We start from the raw sequence: 21301 nt of genomic DNA, 5'->3' as shown, positions 1-21301 counted from the left end.
AGGTTCAGTGACTGAAAAAAAATCTAAGATATATATTTTGACTGGTAGTGTAATCATTCAAAAAAAAAAAAAAAAAGGTAAAACTTAAGTACACTTCAACGGATACATTTCATGAGCCCATAAACCATTTCCCCATTATGTGTTCACTGGTAATTATGCTTCCTAATGCATTAATGGTTTGCAGTACATTGAGAAGACATATGCTTTGACATAGACTTCCTAATTAATCATAATGTATGAGCAAGAGCAAAGGCCATAGTCGTACACGAAATAACCCAATTTGGATGTCTGTCTTTAGAGCCTGGTTTTTATGTTTGAGCAATGTCCTGTGACCATTCGCTCCTCTATTTATTTTTGTTTCCTCTCGTTGTGAGGGACAAAGAGCAGGCGTCCCTCTGGCCTCCTGGGGTTCTCTGGGAGGGGGTGTTTTCTGTGCAAACAACCCCAAATACAGGTACAGTTATCTTTGCCTGACTCCCTGCACCCAGTTCCAAGCCGCCAAGCTTTGAGTTCGCCGTGGGAGCCATGGAGGGCTGACCTCTAATAAATATTCTGTTTTAACTCTGTAGCGAGTGTAATTTCTGCTTGTTATTTCCACTGAAAGAAAAGAAACATTAGGACGAGAGCTGTGGGAGATCCAGAGAGCGTGCCATGCTCCCTTCAAACGGCTTCAAACACCTTTTTAGTATTTAATTGAAAATATTACACCTACAATAAAACAGTTTCCACAAACGCTAGCTGATAGTTCACTGCTTTTTGTAAACGTTTAAAGCAAAGTTGACTCTTTTTTTCTTGTAAATCATTCTTTCCACAACTAAACAAGGTCTCCTAAAGAACAGATGACATTTGGTTCAATGAATGGTCCCACATTTTTGCTGTCCAAATTGTGGACAGAATACTGTACTAAATCTTTGTCCCATCCCTTAAAGGTGCCACAAGTTTTGAAGACTGAGGAAAAAGGAATCAGTCATCGATATCAGAGAAAATGCATCAGAGACATAACCACTGAGGAAATCCACTAAGTGGGCTGCAAAAGAACAGAAGGGGAGGGGGAAATATTACTGACCTCCGCTGCAGCACCTGACTTGGACTCGGTTCAGGTTGTGTTCTGGCTGAAGCACTCAAGCAAAGCTTAACATGAAGGCAATTAGATTATTAGCGCAGCAGATGGCTGTTACATAGCAAGATTGCTATTCAATGATAAGCACCGCAGAAACCCTTCAGGGCTTCAATTTTTTCTCAGCTTTGTTACCCAATACGTAACTTCAAGCGTAGTTCTTATAAAGACATGATACTACTACGCCAGTTGTTCGATTCATTTTGCATTAGCTAGACTTAAAGCTAATGCCTCTTTACGTCCAAAAACAAAATGTTCTTCCTCTTAATTGGTAATTGAGAAAAGCAGGCAGCACATGTGTTAAAGGCAACTTAATATCCAGTGGAAAATGAGAACACAAATCTACTGTTAAGTCCATCATCATGCTCAAATTGAAAACGACTGGTGCTATTGTCCGTTTGCTGTGACAGCTGTCCGTGCTTCATGTTTTTGTGCTATTCAAAACCTTTATGAGATGTGCAACCGTTTACGCTTAATTTTTGAGGTTATTAATAAAAATAAGACAGGATTGTAAAAAGGGTGTGGGCTGACCAAAATGAACCAGAAATTATTCTGAATTTGAAATTAACAGTAAGTTTGGTATATAAAAACCTTAGAGTAGTACAATAAAGTATTTTTAAAGCATGTTACTCAAAAAAGGGACTTTTGAGGGATATTTTGAGGGACTGGTGATTGTTACGAATGTAATTCACCTGCTATTGGTTTCAATTAATTCATATACTCAAAAGAAATCTAAACTTTATATTTTTATAGACAGCACAATAATTCAGTTCAAGCACACGTGACATTATCAAAGTTACATTTATTATATCTGGTCACCAAGTGTTTAATACAAAGAAAGATGACTTTAGAAGAGTTATTGAAGTAGAACGGTGTGTGGTATGGCACTTTCCTTTTCACAGACCAGAAATCCCCTATAAAGACAAATAACTCAGATTCATATAGTGCATAGAATTATTTGATTATCCACTTCATAGCAACGAGTTACAAAATCAAAAGCAATAAATACTGTACAACGATAAATCTGAAGTAAAAAAATGACATGCCACAATTTTACATTACATACAATATCCTTAAAGAACAGCATTTGTTATTCATCCCTTTACAATAACATTCTTATAAAGTATAATTCAATATATGATTATATATACATATATATTCCAATATCAGTATTTAAATAAAGTGCCTTTCTTTGTGAAGCTCTGAAAGGTGAAATCTTACCATCAAATGTACTTAGAAAAGAGTATATTATAACCATTCTTTAACAACTACTATTGCAAATTAGAAAAAGGATACCAAATTTTACATTTTTGTCAACCAAATACCCACATTCATCACCAAAAATATTGACAAAACCAAAAACCTGGGTATGCAGGCAATGCGACTTACTTCTGAAAGAACCAACCCATGCTCGCTGGACAAACTTTGGTCATATTTCTGTGAAATATTGCATTGTTATTTACACATTTCACGACACATTCAAAATTAAATATCCATTGAGTGGAATTAAACAGTGTAAATTTATCAACATTTTATTGCCTTGGGTGTTGTACAGTATGTACGTATTGTGGCAGTTTGGAAACTGTATGCTGAGTGGAAATATAGGTTAAACAACACTTCAGCTCAATCATAAACCTAACCAATATCAATAAAAACAACTGTAAGGTAAAAATATGTTTTCTGGAGCAACCATATCATTTTAGTACACTCAGGACCTGTGCCACAATCCACAAATTTGCAAGTTCAATGCATTGCCAGGTAAGCAACCAAGCAAGTTTACTAGATACAAATGGTGCTATGGTAAAGGTGTTTGGTCACCATGACATAATATGTGCAAGGAATCAAGCTCATTATTAATCAGTAATCTGCCATCGAGTACAGCTCGAATAAATGTTGTTGCTCTTTTACTGCCACCAGTGTTCATTTCAGATGGAAACTGCAGCGGACTGCATGCATAGGTATGTTTTTGAAGTTTTGCAAAAATGTAGGAAGAGGCACGTATTTCTAATGATCATAGGTTGGACAGAACCCATGCACATACCACAAAGATCATAAAATCCATGTCTGTAATATTTAAGGCAAATACACTATCACAAAGAGCAGGATATTTGAATGCTTCCAACATTTTCACAGCTGGACTAAATGATATTTTAATGGCTGGCATTTATTGTTATCTCAGTGAAAACATCTTCACGGTTTTGTTCGGGTCTGACAGGGATCATAAGCGATGCTAATGTGCAGTTGGCTCATTCCTACATTTGGGGATCATCTTCTGCAGAGTTTAATGTTACTTGCAACCTGTCTGTATTTTTAAAGTGAACGCAAATACCTTGATTATCCTTTTCAAATTTAGAAGATTATTTAGAGTTATAACTAAACTCTAGAGGAATGTAGATCTTAAGATCAACCATTAACCATTAAATGATTTTGTATCAAAAATACCTTGCTCATAATAACAGATGCAATGAAGACCTACAGAAACCTTTACCTTGAATAACTAACCAAGGACAGGTTACTTACAGGTTCAATATCACATCAGTAGCAGTAATCCTTGCAACATAATGTAATATTTTTAATTTATCTAGTAAAACATCTCAACTGAGTTTTCATAGGACAACACTGTGATTTTAAGCATAGTATGTGACATTATCAAAGGTGGAAGCTTAATGCTACATCTGTCAGCGGGAATTTAGAAATCAAATCACCAACATTCTGTGTCAACATCTAGAAAAGATATCATGATAACACTTGTGCTGAAAAGGGCGGCTTAGGTCCTTCAAACTAGGCTTTGATGGGACTCAAGGAAGAACCGAGACATTGAAAGAGCCATTGTATTTAAAGAGATGTTCGTTTACAACAAGTGTCACCCTAACCTCACCTTTAGAGCAAGACTTCAATCCATCAACCAAGCTCCGACAGCCCCCTGCACTGGTGTCAGGCGACTGTCTCATATTGCATTCAGTACAAAGCTGAGTTGTGTTGAAAGGCAAAAAAGAAAACAGAATGGGATCCAATTATACTTCAGAATTTAAAAAACAATCCTCCCATTGGTGAGGGAAGTCTTCTCAAAGGCAAGTTCAAAAAAAGGTTCTCTGATTCCTCATTTTTTTCTCTGCAAAAAGGTAGGTCAACGGTCAAATGGTCCTGCATATATATGTCTATCCAGTGACACAAGGTCTGTGTATATTTGGAGTAACAATATACAAACTCTAAAGAGAAGACCTTTTCTCAGAAATGTGTTAAATTGGTTTGCAAGCGGTGCGGCTTGTGTTTGATTTGTTTGGACTGATCTCTCACAGACTGGAGCAAGGCCAGGATTGAGCTTCAGGTCTAAAGACAACAAAATCGGCATTCTGTTGCATTTTTGAATATCTCACAATTCTAGCAGCTTTAATGGAATGCCTTTAATGGTGGACCAGAGTCTTTGAGGACACTTAAGTTAAACAAGTGTATATCCAATAAAAATACAGCAAACTTGCTCCAGAGAATGCCATTGAAGAACTATCGCTGAACTTTGTTTGGAGCACGTACATAACATCACCAAAGACAGAAAATTGCATCATGATCTTCCAATCTGGACTTCGGACCAATATGTTAAACCAGTGTTGTTGCAGTTGAGCTGTACAAAACAGTTTGTGACAGTATCTAAGCTTTACTCTCCAGATGAATCTTTCAAGAGTTCCTTTCAGTATCGACTAAAGAGTCTAGATCTGTGAAAGGGTCACCTAATCAAAAAGGAGGAAGCTTTGATTGAGTTCATGACTGGTAAGACACTGGTTGATTAGATAATTTGGATCAGTACTCCCTGGCCTCCTCTAGTTCATTCATGTAAACATCTTCCTGCGGGTTCTCAACACACTGTAGACCATTATTGGGAGGCCGAACCGAATGAAAGCGGCTCCAGTCTCCTTTACACAGGATCCATGGAAGAACGTCTACTTTGTAATGAAGCTCCGGGGAGAACTCTGTACTGATGAGGTTGGGGGCTCCGGCTCCTTTGCCTCGAGTGATGAGCTTCATGTGATCATCGTAGCAGCAATGCTGTGCAGCCAAAGTGGTGCTGTCGAAGGAGAGCATTGAGCGAACGCAAAACTTTGCAGAGGGCTTGTAGATGTCCAGCCTCTCCTTGGGGCCACTTGCATCTCGCCAGCGATAGGTCTTTTGCAACTTCCTATCGAAAATGTTGACAGCGCTGTAGACCACCTCGGATGGGTAGACGCAAGGACAGTTGGGTAATTCGGTCAGGACCTGGTGTAGGTATTTCTGGAGGAAGTCATTCTTGCAATTCAGCCACTTCTCACAGCTGTCAACATCTAAAAGGTAATCAGATCAATTCATTAGTGGTGGAAAAACATTTAATCTGTAATTTGAAAAAAAAAAAACCTTATTATATTATATTATTATGCGTAAAAGAAAATATGTCCATATTGAGAACCATGGCCTAACATGCATTAGGGTTTGTCTCAGTCTGCTGCCAAAACATAAAGATATAAAAATATATTTCCTTAACGCTGAAACATAGCTGTTATTAACATTTATGTTCCATTGTGAAAAGATAAAAAAAACACTTTATCCTGTTATGTTTTTAAACTACTTTCATTGTCATTGCGGTTAAATGAAAAGAGCTATTACATTCAATATTCATTCAATGCCAAAAGTAAGAGACCAACAAAAAACTCCAAAGTAAATAGTGGGAGTTTTGGAAGAGGATTCTTTACTTTGTGGTCTCAGTAACACTCTCTGTGGAGCATTTGTGAAAAATTTGAACGTCAGATCTTTTACAGTCTAACAGGACTCCCACAGAGTTCCTCCTACTGCACTCTCAGAGGAGAAGTTTCTACAACCACGCTGATTAAATGGGTTTTGAACTAGACGTTAAGTTAAATGAAAGCTAAAACAAATCAATAAATGTTTCAGCTAATAAAAGAACACACTAGGCGGTTGAAAAGGCAATTAACTGAACCCTGCATTAAGAGATTCAGTAGTGCAGTGTAATGTTGCAGATATTATAAAAAAAAAGAAAATAGTAACACAGTTACTGAAAAAAAGTATCTAAAGTACCTTAATTTTGAGCAGCGTAACCTGGTAATGTAATGGGTTTCTGGACATGTGTTATGCAAATACCACCTTCTTTTCTTATGAAATGTCCAGATTTTGGCTTTTACCTCTTGTTTTTATTCTTACAGAATGTAATAACTGAAAGGTAGACCAACTGTGTGCAGCAATTGTACATAATTGACTAGTCACTTTGTGGGAGAAGGTGGGAGTTAAAACAATGCAAATATGCATAAACATACTGTATGAAGATTTTAGAGAGCATATATATATATATATATATAGGAAAACAAATGAAATTTAAAAAGGATGCATGGTCACCCTAACCACATGTAAGATGACTATAGTACCACCAGAATACTGAATGACCACACCATAGAAATACCAACACACACACACACACACACACAAACCACAAACCTGTGTCAAAAAGCTCTGTGCTGTTTGTTACTTGAGGAGTCAGTTCTGTCACAGGAATTATGTCATCTATAGATAAAAAAAACATTAAATTTTAAACAAAAACACAGCATAAGCTTAACAACCCTCCTTAAAATAAAGTCAAGACCAAAAGACCAGCTCAGCTAGCTAAACTAAGTACACTTTGTTGCATTACTTTATGCTGGTTATCCACCGTGGCTACGCTCTTTAAGCTGGTCTGCCAGCAACAATAACCAGTTTAAACTGGTCCAGATCAAGGGACCTGCTCTCAAAACTACACCATCTCTTTCTTTTGAATTTCAAAGTCAGCAGTCCATTTTAAATTGCAAATACTTCATTATAGCAAGTAGACGTTTTTCATCGACCATTTTATTTCAGATGTGTAAACATTTTGTAGAGGGCGTTTAAAAAAATTCTCCTATTATCCGAGAACTGTCATTTTCAGCAGCTCAGAAACGTCAAAATCAAGTTGTTCTGTGACGTTTGTGTAGATTTAGCACTGTAGAGTCTCTCATAGTGTATTTGAGTTGGTAAGCGAACTGATTTTGTGTGCTTTGCCCGTTTGTGCATGGCAGGTTGCGGACCGCCCTGTATCGGGGGCTTTTAAACTGAAAGCCCTCATTGAGCTGTCATACTGAAGCCAAGTAAACGCCTGCTGCTCTCAAAGAGCGGTTTCATAGTGTATACAGTACACACACAGAAGGCCAGACTGCTCCTTTTCTAACACGAGTCTGGTGTCCCTGGTGTTTGTTCGACTTCTGCATGCCTCACAGAGATGAATGAGAGGCATTAGAGAAGTTTTCCATCACTATCAGCATAATTAGGAGCTTGATGGAATTAAGATCAAGATCAATAGCGAGAAGTGAAGTACACTGTGGGCTCGCATAGGCCTGAGTATCAGTGACAGCATTGACATACTCACCGGGACAACGCTCTAAATCACACGTCCGTGATTCTGTGGCAGTGCATGCGTAGCCACATGAACGAATCCTCTTTTGGTTCCCGTGCCCACAGGTGACGCTGCATGGTGACCAATCGCTCCATTCTTCCTCCTCATATTCTGTAAATGAAAAAACGAATGAGCGTAGGAATTCTTTTACAAAAAAGCATGACCTTTTCTATAAATTGAGGATAACGAATTCCTCACACAGCATGTGGGAATGTTATGCAATGCAGGTCAGGCCACAAATGAGTTGAGAATAATGCTAAAGGAATTTCTTTACTCTATTTAACAAGTGAAATCTTCACCGAAAGTACTTCAGCTCTGTGTAACGTCCAAAATACTGGGATTGACAAAGAAATAAATCCAAAAACAACCAAGATGGTAAGTGCATCTCTCTGTTGTTTGCCTAAGAAAGCTAATGATGCACAACTAAATTAATATTGCGTACTTCTTTGTAAAATATCATCTCTCTAATGAACAAAATGTGGGCTCTCCTGGCAGGCCAGGCTTGCTTTTTTTGGTAATAAATATGTCAGAGGCAAAGTCAGCCGCTTACAGCTGTGAGAACTGAGCCAATACAAACACTTCAGCAGGAAGGCAAGGCCTAATAGCTTAGACGCTTTCCAACAATGCTCTCTTTCCACCACCATGCTAAAGAGATTAAAGTTTCAGAGCACTCCATGGCGGTAGTGATGGAGAGAGAGAAGATTAGGAGAGAAATAAGTGCACTGTTTCCTTGTATTTTGGCTGCATTGTTGTTGGTTACCAGGTGTTGTTGCTAATTCAGAGTCCACATTCATACCCATACTGTCACAGCAAAGAAAACACTGATGATATAGGTTATTCCAAATTGTTTGAATAACATATTGGAATTCTTGAATGCTTCAATCAAATTGGTATTTATTGGGTGTTTTCCCATGTAAAAATGTGTAATTTCAGGAAGAAAATTGTTTAAGATAATAAGGCCACTTATGAATATGCCTCAAAATAAGTTTATTACATTTTTTTTCCATGAACCTCCCTAATTAAAAAATTATTTAAAAAAATTGCTTTTAGCAGTTCCTCAAAAATATAATGATAATAAATAATAATAATTACCACAATAATAATAGCTTGTAAATCATAAATACCTAATATAATATAATAGAAGTGTTTTCGCTCATTTTAATCACAGATTTTAGTTCAAAGCATATACAAATAGAAAGAATTTGAAATTGTAATATTTCAGAATATTCCTGTATTTCATCAAATAAATACAGCCTTTGTGAGCATAAGAGACTCCTTTTAAAGTTTTTTAAAAAGTTAAAACTTAAAAAAGTGCATTGCCCTGCGTTCCTAACACTCTGCCCAAGCCAGTCGTAGTAAAACAGTAAATGTGATCTCTGGTTTAATCAGCAATAATATCCTTGTTAATGTTTAAGCAGAGTTGAGCCTGTTAGCCTTGTATAATGTCATATCTGCACAAAACTGTATATTAATAATTGTATATATTTTAATATACTGTTGTATTACACAGTACAATACAAGCCATCAAGACCACACATACTGGATCAACGTACATTTTCTATCATTTTCTAACTTTGTTTCTAAAATACCATATGAGCTGTAATAAGTTACTATAGTAAAACTGTGGTAAATCATTTTCATAAGGGCAGTGGAGAGGAAAAAACGACCTAAAGCTATAACATTCTACTGAGCTGTTGCCGAACATTGCCTGCCTGTAATTCTGTGGCTCACCATAATTGCAGAAAAGCGCTTCATTACTGTACGCCTCTAGAGCAGACCACATCATTAATAATGTGGCTGATTTGCCCTTCCCTGTTTCCCATTCAAGCTTGTTTGTACACAACACACTCCTACTCTAAGTACACTCATTAGGTCTATTTTAGAGCTGGGGATCCACTGGGGCAACAGAAAAAGCCGGTTTGGTTTCATACCCACATCCTCAGAGGTTCTACTGCTGACACGACCGCAGCGAGCCTCCTGCAATGGCTTCTTTTTTGGCTGGGTGTTGGATTTGACCACACACCACCAATGCGCTTTCTCTCTAATGAAGCTGACAGAACATGGGGGAACACAACCTCAATGGAGGATCACCCTGAAAGTCAATGACAGATGGAGAAGAAAAATGCCATCGTAAAATAAAGTCACAGGATAAATGTAGATTCTGGTTTTAAAGCCACAGTAGCATAAGTTAAACTCACATGTTTCGGTCTAACAATCCAATGAGAGTTAATATAAGTAAAGTTATCCCTGAAATTAGTATTAGTATAATAAACAGGTCTGATAGATCTAAAAAGAATAAAAAATTGTTACAATTTTCCATTAAATAAACAAAAAGAAGAATGATTAATCATTACCAAATACCATAATCAAATACCAAATACCAAAAAAAATATTTTTGAAAGACTTTATGCTCATCAAGGCTGCATTTCTTAAAAAAAAACTAACAAAAAACAATTTAAATCTAAATATGCCGATTTGGGGCTTGGAAAAATTTCTTAAAATCTCTAATGTTAATATGTTTGTGGAAACTGCAATGCATTTTTCCTGTGATGAACTCTGAATACTTCCCAGCAAGTTGATGCTGTTTGCCAATTTTTCAATGTCTCACACATAAAAGAGTGACTGAATGCTTTAACAATTTCCTCAGGCAGTAAATATAACTTTGGTGTGGAAAAATGGAAATGACAGACAAAACAAAGGCAAAAAACACTTTCATTCCAAGGCCTGAGAACTGCCATGAATTCCAAAGAGAACTCAAAGGACCAGGCCGTGTGAATCACAGCGAAGCGCCAGTCATGAGATGAAAACACAGCGGACGCTTTCTTTGTCAGCTCAAGCTTGCTGGCCCTTCTTTCAATCTACTGTCTAATTGAACACAAATATTAGTTGTTTAGCCAGAGAAGAGGCCCCATGCTGCTCTTAGCAAGCATCGGGGCCCAGGTTTCAAATAGCCACATTTTCCGAACACTAGTGTCATCTTCAAAGCGGACACACAAAGCTGATGCTTAAGCGCGCTGTCACTAACGTGAACCAGACGTAGCATTGAGTTTCCTCCAGAAATCCCTTATTCAATATTTTCACTGTGATCTTTTCTTCACCATATTCTTTGAAAAGGTTCAGAGCACTTGATGATTGGTGGTGTTTTGCTATTTAAGGATAAAAATCGCATTAAAATGGTATTTCAGCACTAAAGTTTGGCCCGTATGTAAACACTTTGAGGTAATGATCTGCTTAACTGACATAGAAGCAGTCTGTTAACATGCGTACCACAACTAATATTGCAATAATATATTAGGACACACAGCATCGGGTCACCTTTCACTGTTTACCGCTGATAGGCATCAAGAGAAAGTCTCTGAAAGTGGCGACAGAAATGACATGTTTATGTAGCAGTTCTTAAACGCAACCCTTAAAGCATAAATCATGATGTCAAGACATAAAGAGGAGGCTGGGGCCCGCATTGCTGAGGAAATCAGCTAGGTATACGTGCCCCGGCATTCCAAGACGCCCCAACACGAGCACTGATACTTCCGATAACGAAACTGAAAAAAACAAAAACTAAAAACTCAGGGTTTCCAATTACACAGTTGGAAAAAACACCAAGACAGTTTGATTCAGGTCTATAATTCAGGTGCTTACCGTAATTGTCCATGGAGTCCCAGCCCTTCCATCGTCTGTTCCAGTCTGCACCCACACCGCTCAATAGGGAATCTTCTCCCTCGTAACTAAGGTCTTCTCCATTCTCCTCCAGACTACCTTGCCCAGGACCTTCTTGACTGGAATCATGGTATTCCCAGAACAGAGGCCAGAAGAGCTTTTTATGGCCTGCCCACTCTTCTGAGCTCAAAGACCAGTCATTCCTGCTCTCCTTGGCAAGGTCCATCTCAATCTCCATCTGTGGGCTGTCCACAACCTCAATGGTAACCTAGTAGGGAAATACATGTTGGTAAACAAATTAATATCAGAAAGCTGTAGTTCTGCTTTTTGGAACCAGTTCAAAATGGACAACCAGCCCAAACAAACCTGACCAGGTCTAACTAGCCAGATTCAACCTTCTTGAAAAGTTCTAAAAACAAAATGACCCCAAACGGTAGTATACATGTTTAACTGAACACACAAAATAATGAGTTTAATGCCTAACTCTACCGCCCCTTGAGCACTGTGTTTTGTTATACCTGTGTATGTTAAGTATGTCCAAAGGATGTCTTCTAAAGTTTTCTATATTCTCCTATTTGTTTATTTCAAAGGATGTTTTGAGGTGACAGATTTGTTCTTTGCATGCTTGGGCTTGTAGTGCCGGAGTCAGGCAGACCTGAAAACGATAGCAAGTGTTCCAGCAGGCCGAGACAAAGGACTGGTTGTTTATTTCCCCTACAGCGTAACAATCTGATGGCTGCTGCAGCTGTTTATAAAGGCATGGAGCAGTTTAGAGCGGGTGATTACGCTACTGTAACTGCACTGTTTACAACAGTCCTCCTCCTTGAACTAATCACGACTGCATTCTATGTCCAAAGAACACAACACGTCACTTTTGAAGACAAAAAGATCCAAGTTTTAGATCACTGGAGGTCCATTAAATGGCAAATTTAAGTTTAATGGCAACACAGATGTTTAAGAAATTTCCTTTACATTTCTTTGTCAAGGTCTTATCAAATTTGTTGCCACTAGGAATGAGTCACGGAAAAAAAAGATAACATGAGATATACCAAAAATGTAAGAAAGTGTTCAGTACAAACTGATGTCTTAAAATCATAACGTTCACCACATTACCTGCTAAAGGCAGTAACTCATACATTTACATTGGCAGCAACCATATTGGAGACGGATTAAAACGTTTCTAAAAAGTATGGAAGATGGACCCGTCCCACTTGGAAGACTCTTGAATTTTCCCTATTATAAAAGTCAATTTGCTTACCAGGGATCTCCTGTGTATTTTTTCCCTGAAGTCTAACTTAGTTTCCTCTCAAGTCCACTTGCACACATAAACTTCATAACGGTACTAAAAATATAAAAATCCCTTCTTTACCGGTGTTGTAAAAACATTTAAAGATTGGGATCTGCTCTTGGAGGGAGCATTAAAAGTGCCTGTTAAAATAATACTGTGGCCTTTCACCTTTTGGATTTTCTCGGGATTTCTTTTTGGTACACTGTGCAGGAGTTTGAGCGGCATGGCTGAAATGAGCTACACCAGAATAAAGGTCTCGCTTGGGGTAATTTAAGAGGCCTCTCCGGTTTAGAAGCAGCTGTGACATGACCGGCAACAGCGCAGAAACCTGAAGTCCCTACTGCAATCACAGCAGCAATAACAGTGAAACAATGAGTGCATAGGTTAATTACATACACCACAAACTGTTGCCAAGTAAAATCAATCCATTACCCAACTCATTATACAATGATTTAGTTCACCCTAAGGAAAGAAATGACAAGGTTTTGGGAACGGTGAGATGTTAAACATATCTGGAATAACAAACTACCCTCATAATATTAACAACTGTCTTTAGAAAAACTAATGCCAAGATATACAGATACACAATGAAAGAAACCCAAGACCCCCAAGACACAAAATGACTGATTCAGTTCATTTACCTCATTTTCTTGTGGTCCAAGAGCCTGTAAACACTGTATTACTTCTTTAAAAGCATGTATATACAGAAAGAAACTTGATTCTGAAGCAATCAAAATGACAATAAGGCCAGATCTGGCCTGCTCTTACTTGAATGTTTGGGTTCTGGGAGCCCAGGTCTGCGTTGGCAAGGTCAGGGAAGTTCTTCAGGTCTAAAATGAAGGGTTCCTCTTCTTCCTGTGGAGCAGGTTTGGGAAGGACTCCCTCTGAGCGAATCTGTGACCATCTCCTCTTATGACGGCGAGGCAAAGGTGGCTCGCTCCTCAATTGGTTCTGCCTCTGAATGTCCCGCAGTGACTGTCTGACATCTTTGGATCCACTGTGACCTCTGACCTGGAAAGTGCACACATATAGTATCCTATGAAGGGAACATCTGGTGATCTAACCGGCTTTATTTAGATGAAAGCCACAGATTCCTTATGTATTAAGCCCCCAGAAACGGCCAAAGATAAATACTTCTGAGAAATTTCGTCATGCACGTAAAGATGGTTGGAGGATCTGTCTTAGTTTAACACCATATCAAATCTATACAGCTGTGACCTTATGGCCCATATGAAAAAAGATGTATGGGTTTCAAATAAACCCATCTGGAGTAAAATGTCTAACACATGACAGCATATCAGGTGGATTCTGGAACAGGATTAGTAGAAATCATGGCAATAATTTAAGAGTCTTCTTATGCTTTAATGATGCAGGAAAAGCCTGTTTCCCAGACCTTTGGAAGACTCTGTCAGTCTCCTTTAAGGTTTTGTATATACAAAAAGCGCTCTTCGAGTTCTTTGATTTCCATGCTGCATATCTGTCAATCGATGCTTCATTGGGTTACCATTGGCAACATAACAAAACAGACAGCAGAGAAACATCAACAAGGAAGAAGAATTGCACGCTTGCTGCTGCTCCTCATTCTTTCTCACTAAGTCTGAGACAGTCATGGCTCACTCTCTTGACAGCTGTTTGACATTACGGGTAATGCTGCGTTCAACGGATGGAGAGGGACTGTGAATTCCTGGAGGAAGACTCAGGAGTCGGGACAGTGCATGCAGGTAAATGATTACACATTAAGGGATATGTATCTCTTTCATCTGGTTTACTTTAATATGGAGACATACAGTCTGTGGCGGTACCACGAAAGCCTTCCTGTTGTCCACAAACTATGACAATACTCTAAAGCACTTTGCAGCTTGCTACTAATCATGTCAACAAGTCTCAAGCTTTAAGAATGAGGCAGATGATGTTCACTTAAAACACCAAAACAAAAAACAAGTGATTTCAAAGTGTTTATTTTATTTAATTAAAGGTGAAAAATTACTATAATAATTATTTTAATATCAATAACAAATTACAGTTTTTTTTAAGCCACATCAGTTCCTCTAATGTCCATAGACTAATTAATTTCTTCAAAATTGACCTTAAGCATTCTAAATATTAAAATTCTAAATATATGTTCATCTTTTAAATTTAAAAAAAATAATTCTTATGATTTATGAAATCTGTGATTTATGTGTCACTTACAAATAACAATGCCTTTCAATAGCCAAAGATATTTTTTGGCCCAATAAACAGAATTTTAGGAACGGTCACAGATGATGAAAATCACATCATTCTTGATTACGGTTATACAACAACACTGTTTTATTTTTCTTTAAAATAATATACACTAATGAATTGTGCAGAACAAGACGAGGGGCATTTAAATGTTGTAAGTAAATAGTGTAAATTTTCATGTTGCCATTAGCTGCATGCACTCTCCTACATGCAATAAGCACCAGATGAAACTCAATTTAGACGTTAGATTTTGGGTCATGCTGTGCTTCAAAGAGTTCTTGTGGAGGCCCTGTCTATAAGCCACCAGAGACTTCAAAAGAACAGCAACATACACAAGCATAAATCAGAAAGAGACACATATGTCCTCATCATGGCTACATCATTCTGCAAGCTTTCACTGCAACTCCCTTACTTTCAGATCTAACTTTTTAAGATCCTCACAGTTTCAGATCACCTTGGTGCATTTCAACATGTGGTATTCCTGCTCTTCTTCATCTGGAGACTTGGTTTGATGGTCCCAATGTTTCCTTCTGACGCGGCAAAGGAGAGAGGGGGAGTTGGGTCTGTCTGATCAAAGCCTCTCTCTACTGATCATGCGTGGCCTGCCTTGTCTCACTTCACTGCTTGTCTCTCTCCCACACGCAAAACAGATGTCCTCTGCTCCAGACGATAAACTTCACCATTGCGCTCTAATGAAGTTCATCAGTAAGGGAGGTTGGGGGGTTGGGGGTCTTTATTTATTTGTACACAATTATTAACGTCCAAATGCTTTTCTATTTCAATTAAATATTTTAGTATTTTATCGTAATCTTACTATTGACCGATAAGCAAATGCTCTCCCAACCTGAAGGCTGTTTTATAAGCAGAGCTACAAATTGAAGCAGTCACAATGGGTCATTTAATAAAATGTGCGATAAGAACGTAAAATTCAGTCGCGAAAGAAAGCTTGATAATCATTTCTAAGCTCGTCAACAACGGTTTGTGCAATTCAATGGTTCAAACTACCACGCAGTGCGTTGAGGTCAAATGCGAACAAATGACTCCTTTGAACTGATTCAGTGAATCATTCAGAGCTGATAGGCACGTAACGTTGGCTAAATGGCTGATGCATATGGCACACTGATCTAGAAACACTTCAGGAGTTTCAAAGTCATCATTGGATTGGGTAAAGTGTGTTGCGTTCTTTAATGCTCTGCCTGGAAAGATGCCATGATGCCATATACCTTCACAAAAGAAGAAGGCTGTCATATTTACAATATTGACATTGAGCACTTAGGGTAAATATTGGTAATCTGGGGGACATCTTTTGCAATTTTGACTTATTTCAATATCTAGGCCTATCAATATTAAATCTGGATTTTCAAAAGTATGTAAAATCTTTACATTTTGTGTCATAGAATCTTTAAAACATGTTCAAGACTTTTACACACTGGTGTGTTATTGTGGCAACATTTCCACACCCCTAAACATGATGCCCTACAAAACAAAACATGATTGGCTCTGGCCATTTAAAGTGGACAACGTTCCTAGATGTTCATTATGAAGGTCTGGCTATGCAAAACTACTAGTTAATTGACCTTACCAACAAAAAACACTGACATATTATTGGTTGGCATGTTTTTACAACTGAAAGAATTTGTAACAGAGTGACTGTTTCAGCTAGGAATTGCACATTAGGAGTGCAGTTGGGAACTACTGTCTATTTTTTTATTTTTTTTTTACAGCCATGTGAAAACCAATGAGATGTTACCATCCACAAAATTTTCTCTGCCTGCCTGTAGTGAGCGCAATGAAGGATTTCAAGTGTTTCCTCACTTTGTGCGCCATCCAGAGATCTTTCAGACCATTCCCTTCAATCATCCTATAATCAAACCTCTGAGAAAAAGTCAGGCCAAGATAAGCCCTTCACTCAGCGTTGCCGTTTGTATTAATCACTTTCTTCACATGGGTGAAACTGCTTACCCACCAGCTGAAATGAAAAGGATGGCTATGATTTCACATGAGTGCTACAGGTTAATACGAGAAAAGAAACTTTAAAGAATACTTCCCAGTGCCACAAATCAGCTCGCAACAACTAAGTCCCTGGAGCCAGAATTCCTGACTCTCCTCAAAGAGGGCCAACAGAAACAGAGGAGGCAAGACAGCAAGGCCACTTGTGAGAAGAGTGACATGGTAAGGATGGAATCCTGCCCAGATCCTAGCAGAGACTATCATTGTCCTCATGCCTTTATGTTGTTCTTTCTCTATATTTTTCTTCCAGCATACCACCATGTTACAATCTGATTCTTTTGGCATGCCTCAACAGCATCAGTGTACCATGTGTTATCTCCTCGCCTCACAAACAGTTATTGTGTTTTATAGAACGTGCCATCTGGACGGGCACAGAGACCTAAGAGAAAAAACGAATATGCCCCTGCCAAAATAAATACCACACACACACAGACACATGGTCTGGACATGCATTGAGCTGAATAGGATGGAGCAGAGGTGCCACTACAACAAGGGCAGGGCATTGGGGGACCCAAGCTGGAGAGCAAAGCATGTGAAACATTCAGAGTCTGATTTCCCCAACACCCTCACAAAGCATTACCTCTGACCACCTAGAAAGAAAGCAAATGGGACGCATTAGCGGCGGAAAACTGAGCGGCTTGTTCATAATTCAATAAAATGGATGGATTTGATTATTCCCTTCCAAAAAAGAGGGAAAAGCAAGTTTTTCTTCAAGCCAAGTATTAATCACACTGTCAGAAGTCCTTATTCGTTGTCGGCATTTCGTGTGGTTAAAACTATGGAAGCTCATTTCTGGTACAGTGTGAAAAAATAAACAGATAATTGTGGCCTTAATTTGTTTCTCATTATTGTGACTTTATTCTTAACAAAATGGTAAATTTATAAACTTCATATATTTCACAGTTTTTAAAACTCATTTATTTTACATGATTAATTAAAAATTGGCTTTACAAATTAGCTTTTCTCATAATTGTGACTATTTCTTAGAACTGCGACTTTATATCTCAAAGATTGTAACTTTTTTTCTCATAACTGAGACTTAATTTAACATGATTTTATTTCTTAGAACTGCGATTTTTTGCAGTTGACACTCAGTTGACACTGCAAATCTTACATTGTAAACTTACATACTTTATCTTTTTTTTTTCATGGGTTTATAAATGAAACACACTTGTGTGCAGCAAGTGAAGCTCAAGGTTAGAACGCCAAGATGAATATATCCCACACAGATCCACGTCTGGCATCTCTCAGATGGCTTGTGTCAAAAACTCTTCATTAGCGTCATGTAAACCTCAGAAATCACATCCCCCTAGAATTCCTGTTGACACTTGATAACCAGCTTGTTCCAAACGTACCAGTGGTACTTTACATCTTGATACCAACTGCATTAATATTATAAGCTAAAAAAAGGCAGATTGGATACATATCTTTTCTTTTACGAGCTTCAGATGTTTATAATCAGATCTCGGTGCTGCACAACATGTTTTGTAGGGCCAAGATCTAAAAAATAGTTGTACTCAGCAACATGCAGGGACGTTATTAAATCTATTTCTACTTTCAGGCTGGTATGTGTGTGTTCTGGTGGTTTATGTGAAATATTATCTGGTGTTTCTTCATTAAATTCTGAATATAGCTTTCACAGCGTCTACCAAGGCATTCGCTATATACTTTCAAACAGATTATGGTTTACAGTTTCAGCTTAACCTCAATTAGAGCACTGGACATTTGAGAGCTTTCCGCACCCGAGTCATCCGGCACAATGCTAAGAAATGGCAACATGAACTTCCAAGCGGGGCTCAAGAATTTGGCGCCATTTGTGGAATTGGTGTCTGCTTGGGCTTGAGGAGAGGAAGAGCCCTGTGATTATTGGGCTTATCAATTATAGCACCAAGGCCGCTGAACTCCTACAAGATTTCTATGAGCGTGGCGTATCGGATTCCAGCTGGCTGTTTTGATTAGTAAGTGTCAGTTTTTGTGTGAAGCAAAGACTTCCTGTTGCGCAGGGGAAACAATGGCCCTCCCATGTCTGAGTGAGCCCCGGTGGCTACTTTAATGAAAACATCTTTCCCAATTGGCTTAAAAGGTAGGGGAGAGACGTTATGTTTTCACACGGCGCACAAAGACAGTCTTGTATCACCCGAGTCTCGCTGCTTACCAGTCTGCTTTCAGTCAGATCTTCGCACCCTTGAGCGAGATGTGTTCTTAACCCCCTGCTCAGGTTGTGCATAGTGAGTTGAGTATCTGTTATATTGATTGATTCATGTGCGCATGGAAGAGAGGCTTTAGTTTTACATCTAGGATAGTGGACTTGTGTTCGAAATTCTTTTCAGGGGGAAATGACTATTAAAAGGCAGCCTGGGGTAAGTTTGCATTTCCTCTCTGCGTTAACACTCCATAAAGCTGATCCTTGAAAAAAAAAAAAAAAAAAAAGTCACAGCATAACCCTGGATTCAGTGTGACCTCACTTCTCTGCTGAAGGAGAAATGAACGAATTAAATACCCAGAACAACCCATGAACATTAAACTGTGGTTTATCATTTAACAGATGGGTCAAATTAACCACCTCGCCATTCCAAGCATTAAGAACACTTTAACTATATATGGAAACTGTATTTTCAGTGTGGTTTGACCTCTAATAAACTTTATCCAGTTTTTTCTGGAGATGATATGAAATGATATGTAATAAAAAAAAATCATACCTGTCTGACACCTGCTGCTATTAGAAAACTCATTTGAATTCATTGTGTTCTGCAGCACAGTAAAACAGATGGGGGCTAGTTGTCACAATGAATATTAAATCACCGTTTTGGCCTACAAATATTCAAATGCATAACTTCTCCTTTATTGGATGTGACAATTTGGTAACTTAGCACTGAGCAACAATTAGCTCCAGTCATTCCTATTGGTTAAAAAACCCGATCAGGTGACATCGTTAATTTTCCGCACATCACCGAACAAGATGGTTGCAGAATCCGGAACATGAACTATGTGATTGCAGATGACCTTTTAGACCTTTTATGTCACCTTTCATGACATTTGCATGCATTTGGGATTGTCTGATAAACCCACCTTTAATTTATTCGTTGATATATCAACTTGCTGTAAAATAACAATGCTTTCAAAAAAACGGCTAATTAATCATTAATTATCGATGAAATCATACCTCTAGAGATGTTCCACTTTTGCTCTTGATGTGGTTCGCTCTTCGTCTTTTTGCAGGGAACCCCTTCACCAACAGAAGACAAAGTGTCAAGAAAACTGCCCACCGTAAAGCCTGGCTTCGAATCAGCATGACTCCGTAAAAAAATTAATGAGGATAATTTTTATGATTTTGCTATCTTGCGCCACTTCTGATGAGTGTCTGTGAACGGCACTCAACCCTCTTCAGTTCCAAGGTTATTTTACGTCTCTCTCTTTATATGTACGCCCACCCCTCGTATAAAAAGAATCCATCTAAAACGTCAAAAATGCGTTAGGCATTAAACACGTAAAGTAAATTCTCGGCTTGCAGCAGAACAACCCTCGTGTCCGCTTGTCCCTCAGATCCTCTGACTCTGAGATGTTCTTGGTCCTCCAACGCATTTCAGCAGTTCCCGAACTTTAACATTCCTCTCAGAGTTCCTCAGGTGATCTTCCATGTGTCGCGCGGTTGCCTCTATTCAGTGGAAATATCTGAAGAACGTTTCAAACGTCTCGTTTGAGTGAGTCTGCGGTGGATAGCTCCTCAAACACCCGTCTCGCGGAACGCAATGCGCATTGAGCGACCGAAGGTCCAAGACGCAGAGAAGATCATCGCAGCGCTCGTGAATGTAGGTCTGTGATGCGCTCCTGACTCGCGCACGCTGAAGTATACACCTCATGCAGGTACTGTGGCGAAGTGCCCTCAGTAATTCACTGGCTGGATGTGACATTCATCTCCCTCCGCTTGTGTGACGTCTCTGGAGGAGGGGTTCATAAACCCCGCTCTGACTGACTGACTGAATGAATGAATGAATGAATGAATGAATGAATGAATGAATGAATGAACGCTGGAGCCGCGTGGTGAATAATATCTTCCCACTGAACAGAAATGTTTTGGCTTATTTGAGGCATTATGTTTGGTTCCTAATATTTATCCGAATATTTTATTGTTTGTTTATTTTAGATTTGTATACCCTCTATTTTTTTTATTATTTTGAAAGACCGCAAGGAGGCATTATATTGAATTTAAAAATCCAAGTAAATATCTTCATTCAGCGAGGATGCATTAAAAATGTAGTTTGTTACAAAACATTTCTGTTTAAAATAATGAAATGATGATAATAAATGGTGTATATAACTTAATAAATTGTGTAAATAATGGTTTAATAAATGGTAAATATTTCATGGTGTATCACGGTTTTCACGTAATAATAATAAATGTTTCATGTTTGTACCATTGAAAAATAAAACAACATTAGTTTTAAATTACATCTAAATATATATTTATTCATATTTCACAATATTGCTGTTTTTATATTTGTGAACAAATATATATATATATATATATATATATATATATATGTGTGTGTGTGTGTGTGTGTGT

General features: G+C 38.3%; 1 protein-coding gene and 1 long non-coding RNA gene across 2 annotated transcripts; one reads left to right on the top strand and one right to left on the bottom strand.

Moving 5' to 3' along the window:
• Positions 1-1899: 1899 nt before the first annotated feature.
• On the bottom strand, positions 1900-20614 carry ism2a (isthmin 2a). Its single transcript, XM_043263658.1, has 6 exons — positions 19901-20614; positions 13273-13515; positions 11199-11484; positions 7533-7670; positions 6593-6658; positions 1900-5430 (listed from the first exon to the last, which is right to left on the bottom strand). The coding sequence occupies exons 1-6, from the start codon at positions 20027-20029 to the stop codon at positions 4913-4915; spliced, it is 1380 nt and encodes a 459-aa protein (XP_043119593.1). The 5' UTR covers positions 20030-20614; the 3' UTR covers positions 1900-4912.
• On the top strand, positions 14101-17546 carry LOC122362273. Its single transcript, XR_006253086.1, has 3 exons — positions 14101-14225; positions 16452-16899; positions 16988-17546. It is a non-coding gene; the product is annotated as an uncharacterized LOC122362273 (long non-coding RNA).
• Positions 20615-21301: the final 687 nt, after the last annotated feature.

The sequence above is a fragment of the Puntigrus tetrazona genome, chromosome 17, assembly GCF_018831695.1.
Source record: "Puntigrus tetrazona isolate hp1 chromosome 17, ASM1883169v1, whole genome shotgun sequence".
Taxonomy (NCBI): domain Eukaryota; kingdom Metazoa; phylum Chordata; class Actinopteri; order Cypriniformes; family Cyprinidae; genus Puntigrus; species Puntigrus tetrazona.
The sequence above is the reverse complement of the archived record's forward strand: the minus strand, read 5'-3'. Positions and strand labels throughout refer to the sequence as shown.

What these genes read in the sequence shown, in the direction of transcription:
- ism2a (XM_043263658.1), bottom strand. Translation starts at nt 20,029, where the DNA reads ATGCTGATTCGAAGCCAGGCTTTACGGTGGGCAGTTTTCTTGACACTT. An exon ending in AAAGTGGAACATCTCTAGAG is followed by an intron (nt 13,516 to 19,900) that starts GTATGATTTCAT and finishes TGCACTTTCCAG; the next exon opens with GTCAGAGGTCACAGTGGATC. An exon ending in CACAGAGCTTTTTGACACAG is followed by an intron (nt 5,431 to 6,592) that starts GTTTGTGGTTTG and finishes ATTACCTTTTAG; the next exon opens with ATGTTGACAGCTGTGAGAAG.